Source organism: Anabrus simplex, chromosome 9 (genome assembly GCF_040414725.1).
Source record: "Anabrus simplex isolate iqAnaSimp1 chromosome 9, ASM4041472v1, whole genome shotgun sequence".
NCBI classification, from domain to species: domain Eukaryota; kingdom Metazoa; phylum Arthropoda; class Insecta; order Orthoptera; family Tettigoniidae; genus Anabrus; species Anabrus simplex.
Genome location: NC_090273.1, coordinates 43,881,490 through 43,899,014, shown reverse-complemented (window position 1 = coordinate 43,899,014; position 17,525 = coordinate 43,881,490). Strand labels below are relative to the sequence as shown.

The 17,525-nt window shown below is 42.3% G+C and overlaps 1 protein-coding gene across 1 annotated transcript in view; it reads left to right on the top strand.

Moving 5' to 3' along the window:
* Positions 1 to 3,198: 3,198 nt before the first annotated feature.
* The window catches only part of LOC136880798 (sialin), a 72,711-nt gene continuing 58,384 nt past the window's right edge, over positions 3,199 to 17,525 (top strand). The window contains exons 1-2 of the mRNA XM_067153329.2: positions 3,199 to 3,263; positions 14,336 to 14,529. Of these exons, the coding sequence (XP_067009430.2) occupies positions 3,218 to 3,263; positions 14,336 to 14,529 (240 nt within the window). The 5' untranslated portion in view covers positions 3,199 to 3,217. The remainder of the gene's footprint in view (positions 3,264 to 14,335; positions 14,530 to 17,525) is intronic.

Below are 17,525 nucleotides of genomic sequence, written 5' to 3'. Positions count from 1 at the left end.
CAAGCAAATATACCCTAAAACTAGCTAAACATGACCTAAAAAGTAAAATATGACGTAAGAATTTTAGGGATAGGTAGCAAGTATTAGAGTATTACCATGACGAATAGAATACCGAGTGAGATCATTCCACTCTCTCAACACTGTCATTGGTGGCCCCGCCGGAGTGTAGCGTTGCAGTCGCAATGCACCAGCTGCAACAACACGTGTCCCAAATTGTCGACGAAGGTAGTAGCGTGCGTGCGTAAAATCATGGTGATAAATTTAACGCTTATCGAGGGAATTTATTTGTTCTAATATTTTCCGAAAATCTGTGTCAGTATCTGTACAGTGCTTTATTTGTGTAATAAACTAGTTTTCTATTATTTCCAGAAAATGTCGTACAGTTTCGTTCCTGGTTGTAAATCGCCTGACGGAAGGAAGCTTGATGGTAGACGATTTTTTTACACCAGCAAAAGAAATTAAAGTTATCGAAATGAGCGAGACTTATTCCGCGGAAATTTAAGCAATTGTCGGCCAGAAACATAACATGTAACCTGCATTTTTCCTCAAATTTAATTATATTACAGGTCCGGCAGTGGCACGAGGTTTCCAACACGTTCATCTACAAGTGTGTGTGACATTCTTTTACAGACTGAAAGGAAAATTCATGACAGATTGAGCTCGTTTAGGTCGATGTGGGGCGATATTTTTTACGAATGTCTTGACTCGATTGAGGCGATTTCAGTTGTGCCATCAGGAGGTGGCTGTTGTATTGAACACACTTTGGACATTATTCCTAAACTGGTCTACCACTATTTAAAGTGCCGATTCTTCTTCAGAGCGAGTGAAGTCCGCAGAGATCTTAATGCTCGACAATATACTGACTCTACTCGCAAACACTCAAAAGTGGCCTCTGACTGGTTTTGGTGGATAATTTAAGTCATTTATTTTATGTAAGAAAAGTTTCAGTGTTATTTGCAATCTGGTGTATGTTTAATGTTTTATGTGCTCTGTTTAAAAAGTATTTTTAAAGTGTGTAAAGCACAGTATTGCTTTCGCTTTTCGTAATGTTCCATTTTATCTCGTGTGTTCTCTTATAAAAATCCAGAGATATTTCTTTGTGATGGCTAAGAATAGTATTTACAACTCTCTGACAGTATTATTCATAAGTCTAAGGAATTGAGTGTTATATTTGGTTATTTGCGTATCAGTGTAAAACAGCTGACCGTGTAGCATTGGTGATTTGCTTCGCTAGAGCCCCTTTTGCGGGAGCGCGCCTGAACTCAGTGAGTGATCTCCATGGCCGACTGGATCGCTCGCTGAGCTCCTGGAGCTAGCTAGAGCGACGCATCAAGTCAGCCGTGGTGATCTCACTAGGTATTCTATTCGTCATGGTATTACTAACATTAAACGTGCCAAAAAGTGATTAGCGATAATGCACCAGATACATTTCATCGTGCAAACTGACAGTGTTACAGTAGGCAAATTAAAACTTTATATATTCAGTTATCATAGTGCTGAGGCGCAATTCTCACTCTGCTTTCATGAAGAAAGCCCAAATAATGGAAACATTAGCATGCTCTTTGGTGTCTGTCGGCGTACGTGTAGCTCCTGCCTGTTGTAAGAGGCGCCAAGAGACCCCCAGGAACTCTGAACTTGAAGCGATCAAGGGCCCTTAGCTGAATTGTTTCCAATTAATTATGCCAGGCTCCTTATTCTCATCTATCCTATCCGACCTAAATTGGTCAACTCTTGTTCTTTTCTGACCCCGAGCGTAGAGGCGCGCGGCTGTGAGCTTGCATCCGGGAGATAGTAGGTTCGAATCCCACTATCGGCAGCCCTGAAAATGGTTTTCCGTGGTTTCCCATTTTCACACCAGGCAAATGCTGGGGCTGTACCTTACTTAAGGCCACGGCCGCTTCCTTCCAACTCCTAGGCCTTTCCTATCCCATCGTCGCCATAAGACCTATCTGTGTCGGCGCGACGTAAAGCCCCTAGCAAAAAAAAAATCTGACTCCGACGTTTTTAGGTTCACGAGGCCGAGGGAGTCTTTCATTTTCACGCCCTTCGTGGCCCTTATATTTCCTTGGCCGATACCTTCATTGTTCGAAGTGTTGGACCTCTTCCATTTTCCCTCTGCTTAATGTTAATAGCGGATGGTTGCCCAGTTGTACTTCCTCTTGAAACAATAATCACAACACACACTCACACACACACACACACACATACACACACGCACTCATTTTATTCCTTCTTCACTCAAGACTTTGAGGCTAATAATTCCTTACAAAAACAATTGCAAGAGGTGGTGGTGATGGTGATTATTGTTTTAAGAGGAAGTACAACTGGGCAACCATCCTCTATATAGCATTGATCAGATAGGACAGAATTAAAGACTCCCAAGGCCTCCATCAAGGTCGGAAAAGACAAGAGTTGACCAAGGAAGGTCAGATAGGATAGATGAAAGTTAGAAGCCCGGCACAAGGAAGTGAAAGCAACACCAAGACTCAGCTAAGGGACCCATGATCGCCAACCCATGCGCCCAAGTTGAGGACCCCTTTTAGTCGCCTCTTACGACAGGCAGACGATACCGTGGCTGTTATTCTACCGACCCCACCCACGTGGGGTAACAATTGGAAGACACTGGTGTGGTCGGTGATAATAACGGCCTGTAGCCTGCGAAGAGGTCTGGTGCAGGTCTTTCGAGTTGACGCCATGTAGGCGACTTGCGCGTCTGTGACGATGTGGCCCTACTTGTGATGAATTCTAATGATGAAGATGGCACACACACACACCTATCCCCCGAGCCATGGGAATTAACTAATGAAAGTTGAAATCCTCGTTCCGGTCTGGAACCGAACCCGGGAGCCCCTGGACCAGACGCCACCACGCTAATTATTTAGCTATGAAGCCGAACGATGTGGTCGGTGAGAGTATTTCGTAATCAACCAATAAGTCACATACAATGAATACCGAGCACTTCATTCCATTAGCTGTTGAGGAAATATTTCAGTTTTCCCAAGAACGAACACAAAATTGTTTGAACTCATTAAGGTTTTGACGTAATCAAATAACAATGATTCGCATATTTAGTGGCAAATCGATTAGAGTAGATGGTGATTAGTGATAGAGCATGTGATAACAAGTGGTATTGCTCACTTCTAACGCGATACGTCACAAATAGCTTATTAAAGTGGACAGACACGAAATGACCGAGCTCAGAGCCGCAGCAACAAGCATGGAGACCATGGAAACAGAACCTGCTACCAAAGGTGGAAATAAAGGTTAGTGCGTCGCATTCTTTAGTTATAGTATTTCTCTTGCTCCGTTCACCGGTCGTGAAATTAACATACCGCATGCCATGTGGATTTCTTCATGCTCTGTTCTTGTTTCGTTTAATGAAATTAAAGCAGTGATGGCAAGGTAATAAGACTTATCACTAGAGACCGGAAGTAAGGCAATTTTTTTTCTAGGTAGATATATCGAAGTGTCGCATAGAAACACACATGTTTCCGTACGTTTGGGAACGTTAGGACCTGTTATTATTTTAGCCTATTTGATAGATTAATGCCTTTTTAAGTTGTGGATATTTTCTTCTGTTATTTATGTACTAAAATTAATCAATGAAAAGAAAAAATACACATAATTCCAACGTACTGTATTCATAATAAAGAAAAACTAATTTTAAGTTAATAGATTAAAAAATGACATTTACACAAACGATATTTTCATATTACACAAATCTCTACTGAAAACTCCACAAGCCAAATGGCCGAGAGGGTTGCCAGGTCTCGTCTTTGGTACGTAAAATGAGTGCTGGTGGTGATTATTGTTTTAAGAGGATGAACAAATTCGTAGCCGATACTTCGAACGGGGTTAAAAGTCAGGTTGTGAGTTTCACAAATAGGAAAAGTCCTCTCACTTTTAATTACTGCGTTGATGGGGTGAAAGTTCCTTATGGGGATCATTGTAAGTACCTAGGTGTTAATATAAGGAAAGGTCTTCATTTGGGTAATCACATAAATGGGATTGTAAATAAAGGAACAGATTTCGGCAAAAGAAAGCGAAGGCCCACAAATCTACTATCGTCGGGGTCGGAAAAGAACAAGAGTTGACCAAGGGAGGTCAGACAGGTTAGATAAAAGAGAGGAACCTGACACAAGTAAGTGAAAGCAACGCTAGATTTAGCTAAGAGAAACCGTGGTCGCCAACCCACACTCCTAAGTTGAGATCCTCCTGTGGGTGGGGGCGGGAGAATAACCCCCACGGTATCCCCTGCCTGTCGTAAGAGGCGACTAAAAGGGCTCCCAAGGTCTCCTATCTGTCATTACTTCCACTTACTTGTGCCAGGCTCCTCACTTTCATCTATCCTATCCGACCTTCCTTGGCGAACTCTTGTTCTTTTCCGACCCCGACGCTATTAGGTTTGCGAGTCCTAGGGAGTCTTTCATTTTCACGCCCTTCGTGGCCCTTGCCTTTCTTTGGCCGATACCTTAATTATCGAAGTGTCGGATCCCTTCCATTTTTCCTTCTGATTAGTGTTATATAGAGGATGGTTGCTTAGTTGTACTTCCCCTTAAAACAGTAATCACCACCACCACCTCCCAAGTTGCGAGGTCCTGGTCCCACTTATAGTCGCCTCTTACGACAGACAAAGCATACCGTTGACGTTATTCTGTCACCCCCACGCACAGGTGGATTCAAGATTAAGTACTAAAATGTCATGCGGATATGTGTTCCGTAGCTTACATTAGAGCATCTTTATTATTTGTGTGCCAATTTTTGTCATTACGAAATATGCCTAATTAATTTAATGCCTATTTCCTAAATGTCAAGTGCTTATTTGCCTGCTTCTTTGTACGTTTGTACGGGCATCGCGAGGAAATGCCTAAAGAGAATTTAATGAAAATCAGTATGTAAAGACGGGGAATGATGCTGTACAATATAGCTATAAATTATTTTATTCACGCTGAGTAAAATGGTAGTTTAGGGGAAGGCCTAATATGTAATTCTCAAATATTTATGTTATTAATGGTCCTATCGATAATTACTTCATAATTCAAGTTATATATAAGTGAAATTCCGATCATTTATGCCTTATACATTTTTACCGTATCGGCTTTGATAACAGAAATATTCGTGAATTTTGATATGTTGTTGCTAAGTCCACATCAACGCCGAAACACGATAAAATGAGTGAACAGAATTTAATGAAAATCGGGATGTAACGTCTGGGAATAAGATACTACAGTCTAGATTATAGATAATTTATTCGCGCTGGATAAAATGGTAGTTTCGGGGAAGGCGCCTAAAATTTGTTTTTAAATACCTGTCTTATTGGTCCTGTCGAAAAATATTACATACCGTAACAAAAGTTATGGAGAATACAAGTTTCATTTGCCTGGTGTGAAAATGGGAAACCACGGAAAACCATCTTCAGGGCTGCCGACAGTGGGATTCGAACCCACTATCTCCCTGTTGCAAGGTAACAGCTGCGCACGACCAAGTCGCCCGGTTTTTCAAAAAATACAGTTTTAACGTACCGACTATGATAATGGAATAATGTAGACTTTTGTTGTTTAGTCCACATCAGCACAAAGCTTTGTTAATATGGAAATATTGTTTAATCATGTTAACTAGCGATGGTTTCTGTCATGATTGTCTTAAGGTATAACACCACGCGGTCATCGGTCATATCGAAAAGGAACGATCGCTTGAAGATTAAGACAAAGAGGGAGTCATGAAAGAAGGAAAGACTGCCTTTACATTATATTAGAGATGGCTGGAAAAAGAAACAACGTAGCAGTTACTTTGTCACAGTTACATGCCTGTCGCTGTTACAAATGTACCAAGGACGAAAAATAACAGGTCACCGAGTAACGACAACAGAATAACGTACTAGTGAAAACAGTAACTGGGAAGTGGGAACTGTCACTGGTAGCAGCTTACAGACACAGAATGTGACCTTCAGAGTTCAGATGCTACGCATGTTTTCCAAGTGAGAGCGCTTTCGTAGGAGATTGCTTTAAGTCAAACACACTATAGTGTATTTGTTTAAGTTGCTGGTGCCATCTGGTAACTAAAGTGAAAATGAAAACCTACAACCTGTTTTCCAGTCAATGACCGGGTGAGGAATGGGATGAATGAAGCCCCCAACTTGCGGTGATGACATGAATTGTGCAGGCTGCCGAGGCCTATCGTACTCCTCTGGGGCAATGATTAATGACTGACAGATGAAATGAAATGATAGTGGAGAGTGTAGCTGGAATGAAAGCTGTCAGGGAAAACCGGAGTACCCGGAGAAAAAACCTGTCCTGCTCCCGCTTTGTCCAGCACATATCTCACATGGAGTGACCGGGATTTGAACCACGGTATCCAGTGGTGAGAGGCCGGCGCGCTGCCGCCTGAGCCACGGAGGCTGGTAACTAAAGTTTAAACTGTTATGACATATTCAACTGCTCAGGGATAATCGTTGACTCAGACATCGCGCATGGCTACCTGCATTATAATATTATTATAAATTTCAACCGTATATTTTTTCTTGTATCATAAATAAATTAATATGCTAACTTTCCATATTGATATTATAGATAACATAACATTAGTTCATTTTACTTAATCGATTCTCTTGTACCGGTTTGTGTCGAAGTTTGGCAGACAGATCATCACTTTTTCTTGTCTTCTATCCTTCATCGGGGCATTGCCGAACTCACTCCTCTATATTTCAGAAAAGACGCTATGTTGTCTTCTCATTTTATCCGTTGTCTGCCTCTCGTTAACTTTATAGCAAATAGGAATGCGTGTTTTGCTGCACCGACTTTCAACAGTGTAGTGATGCGTGCGCGCATGTGCGAGTGAATGAATGGGACTTCGCAACACAGCTGTAAGGAGACAAGCTTGAAGCCGTGACCAATAAAAGGTGAGTAACGTTGGTCGTTATTTTTAACTGTTACTTTTCTCAGCTTATTGTAGCAGTGCCAGATGTAGCAGTTATACGAAAATAACCGTTTGTCACACCTCTACATTATATGTTCTAATATCCCAGAGTCGGAAGAAGACAAATGTGAAGGCCTACAATACCGAAGGCCCGTAAAACTGATCAACAGTAACATTACATTGACCATTGTTGTGATTAGATTTGTCTCTTCTGCTGCCACTCGTCTCCAATAGATGACATTGCTGCTGCGTCCCGCGTGAAACAGCATGCCTGAATATTGGCGTAAAGTAGGTGGGGAGTTGGAGAACTTTGCACCTTCTGTATGATTATTCCGTCAGCGGCGGATACTGCAGCTAGTAACTGATTAACCCAATGGCACTGCAGTCCTTGAAGTGCCTTGGCCTACCAAGGACCGCTGCTCAGAACGAAGGCCTCCAAATTACCATGTGTCGTGTGATCAGCACGACGAATCCTCTTGGCCGTTATTCTTGGCTTTCTAGACCGGGGCCGATAGCTCCTCAATTCTAATCACGTAGGCTGAGTGGACTTCGATCCAGCCTTCAAATCCAGGTAAAAACCCTGAACTGGCCGGGAATCGAACCGGGGGCCTCTGGGTAAGAGGCAGGCACGCCACCGCTATACCACGGGGCCAGACTGCAGCTAGCATAAAATAGTAATTGAGGAAAGAAGTAGCGACAATATAAATTGATCAATATCACATACGATCTTGGCTAATGACATCTTCTTTCTGTCCTTCCTGTCCGGCTCCATGGCTAAATGGTTAGCGTGCTGGCCGTTGGTCACAGGGGCTCGGGTTCGATTCCCGGCAGGGTTGCGAATTTTAACCATCATCGGTTAATTTCGCCGGCACGGGGACTGGATCTATGTATCGTCTTCATCATCATTTCATCCTCATCACGACGCACAGGTCGCCTACGGGTGTCAAATCAAAAGACCTGCACCTGGTGTGCCGAACATGTCCTCCAACACTCCTGGGACTAAAAGCCATACGCCATTTCATTTCTGTCCTTCCAAAGTATAGACATCGTTGAGTGTGATACATTGAATACTTTCGCAATGTTTGTTTCCCCATTTCGTAATCGCCATATTATGTGTAACTTTTCTTAGATATTAAACACTTTCCCTTTTGCGACATCGTCACGGCGATGCTTGCCTTGGCAATTTAACAGACAGACTGAGTTGAAATCTACAATCTACTGAAAACAAGAGTTTGAAATTAAGCGTTAGATTGATATCAGCATTCCCTAAAAGCGTAACAAACAAACAAAAAATCAACATTGGACGTTATAGTCGATACATTTAATCGAAAAAGTGATAAAAATATGCCGTTTTATAGATATGTCGTAATAAGCGGTGTCGTACCCCCTGTGGGTGGGGGACGCAGACGAAGAATACACGCACGGTATCCCCTGCCTCTCGTAAGAGGAGACTAAAAGAGGCGACCAAGGTCTGATTTATTAGAACTATTAGTACCATCACGCGGGGAATATCATAGGTTGCCTTTACTTGCAAGTAGTACCACTATGTTAGGTAAACAATAGGCTTGTGATCAGTAGCAACAGAGTGTGAATCAGTATGGGTTTTACAGTACCCGTGCTTAGTACCATTAGTTCACATATAATTCGAAATTGAGATACCTGTCTTTATACACGTCTTGCAATAGAACTTTTTTTTTTTGTTAGGGGCTTTACGTCGCACCGACACAGATAGGTCTTATGGCGACGATGGGATAGGAAAGGCCTAGGAGTTGGAAGGAAGCGGCCGTGGTCTTAATTAAGCTACAGCCCCAGCATTTGCCTGGTGTGAAAATGAGAAACCACGGAAAACCATTTTCAGGGCTGCCGATAGTGGGATTCGAACCTACTATCTCCCGGATGCAAGCTCACAGCCGCGCGCCTCTACGCGCACGGCCAACTCGCCCGGTAGAACTTGTGTAACGTCAATTTATTTGGGTTGTATTTCAAAGATTCATTAGTAGCTGAAGATTCCTTCACTAAACGTATACGAGTGTAGGTTTAAGAGAAACAAGATGATTGTTATACTTCCACTTAAAAGAGAGAAACTGCTGTTTAAACACGACATTAAACTTTTAAAATTAGCTGATTTTGCCTCTAACGCTGAAAATGCCATTTGATAATAGTTTCTAAGATTATTGATTTTGAATGAAAGAATTTCTTATACACTCCGAATGTTTTCAAGCCGTATTCACGCAGATTGCTATTCTCATCAGGCTAATTATGATGTGAATATCACAGTTCATTCAAAAACATATTGTTATAAAGTCTTTTTATTCTGCCATAACAATTAATAACCATGGCAAAAATATGTTTCTCATCACTTTACCTAAAATACCTCCGTATCCATGGCTAAAGGTGGTGGTGGTGATTATTGTTTTAAGAGGAAGTACAACTGGGCAACCATCCTCTATATAACACTACCAGTAATCAGAAGGAATAAATGGAACCGATCCGACACTTCGAAAATTGAAGGTGTCGGCCAAAAGAAGACAAGGGCCACGAAGGGCGTGAAAATGAAAGACTCCCTAGCCCTCGCAAACCTAATAGCTTCAGGGTCGGAAAAGAACAAGAGTTGGCCAAGAGAGGTCGGACAGGATAGATGAAAGTGAGGAGTCTGGCACAATTAAATGGAAGCAATTCCAGGACTCAGCTAAGAACCCCGTGGTCGCCAACCCATGCTCCGAAGTTCAGAGCCCCGGGGGGCCCTTTTAGTCGCCTCTTACGACGGGCAGGGGATACCGTGGGTGTTATTCTACCGCCCCCACGCACAGGGGGATCCATGGCTAAATGGTTAGCGTGCTGGCCTTTGGTCACAGGGGTTCCGGGTTAGATTCCCGGCAATTTTAACCGTAATTGGTTAATATCGCTTGCACGGGGCTGGGTGTATGTGTCATCTTCATCATAATTTCGTCCTAATGGCGACGCGCAGGTCGCCTACAGGTGTCAAATCAAAAGACCTGCATCTGGCGAACCGAACTTGTCCTTGGACACTCCCGGCATAAAAAGCCATACGCCATTTCATTTACCTAAAATATAATTTGTCAATGAATGAAACACAAATTGACAACGGTTAATTTACAGTATTTTCATCTTACACCTCGTTTTCGAGACACGTCTGTATGGAATTTGTGGTCGACAAGTGTAGGATTCAGTGGATCGAAATGGGAAAACTAACAATAAAACATTTAAGTCCAGAAGACAGAAGTAATCTTGTTGTGTTGTTATTCCTGTCTCAAAACTCTGACAACCTTCACAAATTGCCCCAAAGTGTGTATTATTTCCTGTAAAGAATTCCAGTCTTGGTGATAATATGTCACAGACTGTAACTCTAGTAGGAGGTTTTTGTCAACACCTCAATCAAGGTGATCATCCTAACAGACATGATGCGCGAACAGATAGATAAACATACTTCAAGGGCATCTCAGTTATTAATGTACAAAATGTTTGTAACTTAGCTCCCAGCTTATCTCGCCAGGTGTCAATATCATGAGATATTTCTCATTAACTTGTTGGAAAGAACTTGAATTTCGGTTCAGATCTGCATGAATATCGCTCTGCTCTTGTCAGTATCAGACAAATCACTTCTGATATGCATCTAGGGTTATATTCTCAATCACCAGTATATATAGTTTTCTCTTAAATGATTTCAAAGAAGCTGGAAATTTATCGAATATTTCTCTTGGTAAATTATTCCAGTCCCTAATTCTTCTTCGTACAAATTAATATGTGCTCTGTTTTGTCTTCTTGTGTCCAAATTTATCTTCATATTATCATCCTTCCTACCTTTAAAAACACCACTCAGACTTATTCGTCTACTAACCTCATTTCACGCCACCTCTCTACTGAAAGCTCGGAATATTCCACTTAGTCGAGCAGCTCGTCTGCTTATTTCCAAGTCTTCTCAGCCCAAAATTTGCGACAATGTCGTAACACTACTCTTTTGTCAGAAGTCATCCAGAATGTATCGTATTGCTTTTGTTCTGAATCTTTTCTCGTTCTCAAGTAGTCCTGGTGAGGGCTCCATACACTAGAACTATACTCTAATTGGGGTCTTGCGAGTGACTTATACGCCCTCTCCTTTACATCCCTACTACAACCCCTAAATACCACATTTCAGATGGTCCTGTTCACTTTCTTTCTGAGCTAGTTATTGTATATGTTTCACTTCCATACAAACCACGCTCCAGACGAAAGTCTTCAATGACGTCTTTCTAATTCTTATATCAATGTTCGAAGTGAGCAAATTTCTTTTCTTAAGAAAGGCCTGCCTTGCTTACGCTAGCCTGCATTTTATAATCAGATCCCTGCATGGATATACAAAATATTATCCGCTCCGCATCCACACTTCCTTCATCCACACACCCATCCACATCCGCGAATGGTTATCTGAGGATAAATATTTAACTACAGTATATTGCACCCAACGGATAGATCTGTTAACATAAAACAATGGTCCTGATACCTAGCAACAGAACCCCTAGAGCAGGGCCTCTCAAACGCCCAGAATCTTCCGCGTGCAAATCAAGGCGCAAGAACTCAGTGCACTGTGCATCGGTTCCACTCGGTTCGGCTCGGACCAACGCTTCGTCTCTGGGCTACTCGGCTAAGCTCGGCTCAACTCGGCTCGGATTTGGAGCGCTACGGAGCAAGTAAGGAAGAGGGAGACAGTGGGAGCGAGTGAGACAGGCGTGGGGAAAGAGAGAGACAGCGCCATTGCTCTAAATCGAGGAGTGGGGGGTCTGCACTCTGGGCAAGCAAGCGAAGTCGTCTTTTGCACCGTGCACAGTGCATACACCAGGCATATGCACCCTGAGAGGCCCTGCCCTAGAGTCACAGGCTCATGAGGGATTTCTCTTACGACAACTATGTTTCTTTCTTCCATTAATTGCGGGCAAGGGCCAGTTAGGCTTAGATCAGATTTTCGGCGTTATGGTCTCAAGGCTCTTTATGTAGCACCATTCTCCCATACCAATGTCAAGGATCGCCCGACCACGAGCAAAAGTAAGAGTATGCCTGAGTGAAAATCAATCTACTTTATTTTTCAGAAATTATCAGCAAAATTATCCGCACTGCCATACAGTTTGCATCCGGCAAGACAATACCTTCGCGGACATCCGCATCCGTGCAGGGCTCTATTTATAACCTCTTTACTTCTGCCATCGTTAGCTATTCTGCTACTCAAATAACAATATTCATCTACTTTCTTTAAGATTTCAGTTCCAAACCTTGTATTACCTGTACTACCCGACTACGTTCGACTGCACTCCAATATATTTGCTTTGGATCTATTTTTTACCCCTTCTCCAAGACTCTTTCCATACCATTCAGCAATTTCTCCATATCTTCTGCAGACTCAGACGAACAATATCTTCGGCAAAACTCAGAGTTTTGATTTCCTCTCGTCACCACTCTCAAGCCTAGCCATGAAGCCGGCTGGATCTTGATCATGGCGTTGCAAAAGTTCTCTGCTCACGTCCACACGCCTCTGCTTTTCGTCTGCAGACAAGAGTCTAGGCACCCGTGTGGATGACACATTCCCTAACTGTAAGTGGCCGTGCACGATCCGTTGCAGGGTGTTTCGGCTAATTCCCGTGGCCGCCTCCATTTTAGTAAATGTGATGCATTTGTTTCCTTGGATGGCTTGTTCGACCCGGGCAATGTTGGCTGGTGTTGACACTGTCACATTCCTTCCAGAACTGGTTCCCTTGACCACCGATGTGCACCCAGTTGTAAACTGTTTGCCGTGAGGCGCATGTTCCCCACAGACTGCCACCAAGTGCCGATGAATTTCTGCAGTGGTCACGCCTTCTTTCCATAAGAACCAAGTCGCATAGCGCTGTCCCTGGTGGTTGCTTTCCATGTTGTCTGCTCCTACGCTGACAGTGTTGTTATGAAATGGCAATGACGAGCGCATTCGTTGGCCCCTGTGCGTGTGCTGCTACAAAACGGTGGAACCAAACACTGGTTACACGTCACCACCTTCAAAAGTGAAATTGCGATCCATACCCGGACGTACAAAAAATAAAGTGTAAAACAATATAATACGCCCTTCGTATTATTATTATTATTATTATTATTATTATTATTATTATTATTATTATTTGCGAATTGAACACTGAGGATCACGTTAAAATTGCATTACTTTCTTTGTCTGAAGTTTACTCATCCTCCAGTAGACCCTACTCATTCATATTAAGGGCGTTATGATGTTCCTTCTCTTCATCCGTCCAGGCTCTTCCCGTCTTTGCAGTTCTTTCGACTTGAAACCCTTCCAAATTTTGGATCATGGTCCGAAATGTTTTCCTGTCAAACAATTGAACTTCCTGGATGTTGAACTTCTCCAGATCTTTACGAAGCCACCGTTGTCGTTTTGTTTCACAGGTAGTCGAATAGCTTTTTCGTTAGTCTGGTTTTGTCCATTCTGTACAAATGTCAGGAATATGATAATCTCCTCTTTTTCGTGGTCTCTGAAATTTTCTCCACGTTTCTGTAGACTTCATTGTTGTTCCGAAGTTTTCAGCCGATTTCAGTCTGGATTGGGCCCAAAATTCTCCGTTTTCTTCTTCTTTTTTTTTATTAGTATTATAGCCTGTATTCATGTTCCATATTCCGTGGAGGTATGGTATTTGTCCCGGGCAACTGATAAAGTATCGTACCCTATTGATATACTCAGTGGCGCGGATTTGGGGGGGAAGGCATTTTTCGCTTCCCCTCAATATGATCTATATGATCTTAGGGGACAGAGAACCATTTCCCCGCCCCAAAAAATTCCCGTCCTAGATGTTCAGTCACCTTAGAACGTGGAGTTTGATACGAAGGCTGCTAAGGTGTTAAATCTGGAGAAGGTGGTAGATGGTTTTACATCAAGAAATGAGATAAGAAAGCTGGCATTTCTGCAGAGAGCTGCATTTCCTAATGGGGACTGTTCAGGCGGTACATCTGGGGGCAGAGCTTATCACATTTCGTATCAAGAAATGCATTATGTACTGTGATAGGACATTTATTAAGAAAATATATTTATGAAGCGAGTTCTAATTTTTTTACTTATGATTATTTTTGATAGATTCGTACATAAAACATTCCTTCAAAATATTTATTTATGAATCAAGTTCTAGTTTTCTGTTAATGTTATTGAAAACTCCCTACTTATGATTCGTTCAAAAATGTATTTGAGAAACAAGCTCTGTTAGTATTGTTATTTGTTTTTCTGTTTGTTTGTGACTATTGTTGTTATGTAGGAATGTTTGCATTAATAGTCGTTCCTCATTTCACATGCCTATGTTCATGTTAATCATCTCCCCCCCCTCCCCAATAATTACACGAATTCTGTATATTCTGCATGTTTACTTGTAAATCCTAATGATCGCCATTATTTTTGCAGGAAGGTTGCGGTATGCTGTCGCATTCCTCCTGCTGTGTGGCGTGGCCTTCAACTACATCATTAAGGTGATGCTGTCAGTGGCTATCGTCGCCATGGTCAAGGAAGATGATGACTCTGACAACACTACCATCGCCAACCACACACTTCTCGACACGTGTCCAGGGAAGGTCCCTCGCTCTAAGGACAATGATGGGGTAAGATTATATTTTTATTCCTTCTTTTCTTATCTTCCCGTTATGGCCTGGTAATGACAACGTGCCAATACCAATTCAGCAGCCTTTAATGTTTCATCTTTCTTTCATGCTTTCTTTCTACCTTCCTTCCAATACTCCTTTATCCTTTTGCTGTGTTTATTCTTCCTCTCTTCCTCTCTTCAGACCAGTTTGTACCAACTTTCTTTTCTCTCTTCTCGAATCCAGGTTCTCCTTGTTGACTTTCTCTTCCAAAGACATTTGAGTATCTTTTTTCTTTTGTTAATCTGTTTTCATATATCCGAAAGGTATGCCCAAAATACAGGGCGGTCCGAAACAGCGTGACCCGGGTAGATGAGTGTTAGAGGGTTGGTCATACTGATAAATAACTTTTTATTATTATTAAAAAATACGTCACAATTGGGAAATATCCCGGTGGCAATGACCCCTTACAGTAGTGGGATAATAAAGTAAAGTTAAAACATAATTACCCAACAACAACAAGAACAACAAGAGTACAACAAACAATTCCCTGGAAAGAATATGTTACAAGAAATACTACTAGTTTAAAATTCTAAATCCAAAACATCATCATATATAAATTCACATACAACTTAAGTATTTCCAATACTTAATACTACGGCTTAAATCACTATAGGTTGAGCTTATTATCAGCTTAATATTACAGCACCGTCATATACAACCTGTCACAATAAAGTTCGGTGAATGAAGTCAGAACGGTCGATCCGGCAACACTGGCGACACACTGGCGTAGCAGCAGGTTTTGACCACCTGCTCCCAACGTTGTTCAGTTGAGCATCGTGTTTGTGCCGTTTAAGACCTGTTTGACACAGTGCGTGTTTAGAGCGTTGGCTCTGAACTGCGAACAGGAACATGAACGACCAAAAGATCAATGTACAGTTTTGTTTCAAGCTTGGCAAGACACCGAAAGAAACGCATGCGATGCTGGTACGTGTTTATGAAGATCAAGCACTGTCCTTGAAGTGTGTGTAGGAGTGGTTCACCCGTTTTCGAGGAAGCCGGGAAAGTGTTTCTGACAACCCCCGTAGCGGAAGACCGGCGACCGCCGTCAGTGACAAAAATATTGAGAAGGTGAGGATATTAATCACGAACGATCGGCCATTTACTGTGCGCATGATAGCAGATGAACTGCAGATTAACTGTGGATCCGTGCGACAAATCGTTACCCAGAATTTAGGGAAGAGGAAAACGTGTTCTCGTCTTGTGCCACATCACTTGACTGACGATCAGAAGCAGGCACGTTTAGAGGCTTCACAGGATTTTATCGAAACGGCGCATGCGACACCAGATTTCTTGAACTGTATTGTCACTGAGAATGAAACCTGGTGCCTCAGGTACGACCCTGAAACGAAACGGCAAAGCATGGAATGGCGTTCTCCATGATCCCCTCGTCGGAAAAAGGTCAGAGCCGAAAAGTCACGCAACAAACTCGTTTTGAAAGGAAAGAGATTTGACGATATTCCTGACATCCAACGAAACGTGACGAGGCTTTTGAACACCATCCCATAGGAAGCCTCCTTGCAAAGTTCCCAGGACATGCATCGCCGATCTCAGCAGAGCATAGTTATGGGAGAAGACTATTTCGAAGGAGAGTAAGGTCACTGTCGTGCATTGTTCATCTATGTTGATAGTATAGAATTATTCACCGAACTTTGTTGATAGTACAGGATTATTCACCGAACTTTATTGTCACAGGTTGTACAAATTCATACGTACGTTAAGTATTTCAAACTTTTACACTATGACCATGCCGAATAATTCGTCATGCTATGATTTACATTAAACTGAGCTGCCAAATTACTATTATCTTAGCATTGTGAATACAGCCCGTTCATACACAAATTCATACATACCTTAAAATATTCAGATGCCTTAATACTACAGTTTACAGAGCATTAAAATATGAAAAGAAAAATTCGGCATTTCAAGAGCCTCCGTGGCTCAGGCGGCAGCGCGCCGGCCTCTCAGCACTGGGTTCCGTGGTTCAAATCCCGGTCACTCTATGTGAGATTTGTGCTGGACAAAGCGGAGGCAGGACAGGTTTTTCTCCGTGTACTCCGGTTTTCCCTGTCATCTTTCATTCCAGCAACACTCTCCACTATCATGTCATTTCATCTGCCATTCATTAATCATTACCCCAGAGGAGTGCGACAGGCTTCGGCAGCCGGCACAATTCCTATCCTCGCGCTAGATGGGGGCTTCATTCATTTCATTCATGACCCGGTCGAATGACTGGGAAAAGGCTGCGGATTTTCGTTTTCAGTTCGGTGTCTCACACCGTTGTCATTTTATCAGCGGCTGAAGTTAGCCAATCAGATCACTTCGCGGGCGAATTCAAACGGCCTTTGCGAGGCGGTGTATAACAGTCTCCCTTTTCTTACTGTTTACGTTCTGTGTTCTATTTTCTGATAGATTCCCTTTTTATTTCTTAATTTCCACAATTCTATACTTTTGACTGAATTCTGAATGTTTCTAATTATTATTTTTTTTCTAATATTTCAAGTTTATCTAACATACAATTTAATATTAATATGTGTTTATTTGTTTATTTATTTACTTATCGTTTAACTTTTAGTGTCGGGAGTGTCCAAGGACATGTTCGGCTCACCAGGTGCAGTAATATATTTCTATTTAACGTCCGTGGGCAACCTGCGCGTCTGGATGTGGGATGATGATAAAGAGATAGGGAGAAGTTGAAATCCAGCGTCGGACATAGCCTACTCCTGTCGAAGGGGTCTGCTCAAGGCTTAACGTTTCCATCCGACGGATGAATCACCACCAACAGCGTCATATGCCCTCACTCCATGTGAACACTACGAAGAGGTTTGGAATTTAATCCAGGCTTTTGACACGCAATGTAGTGATTAGAAATTGTATACCACCACCTCCCCTACCCTGTCGGTCAACATTCTGAAAGTGATATTTTTGCACCTTGATTCTAGAAAGCCCATTGTCAA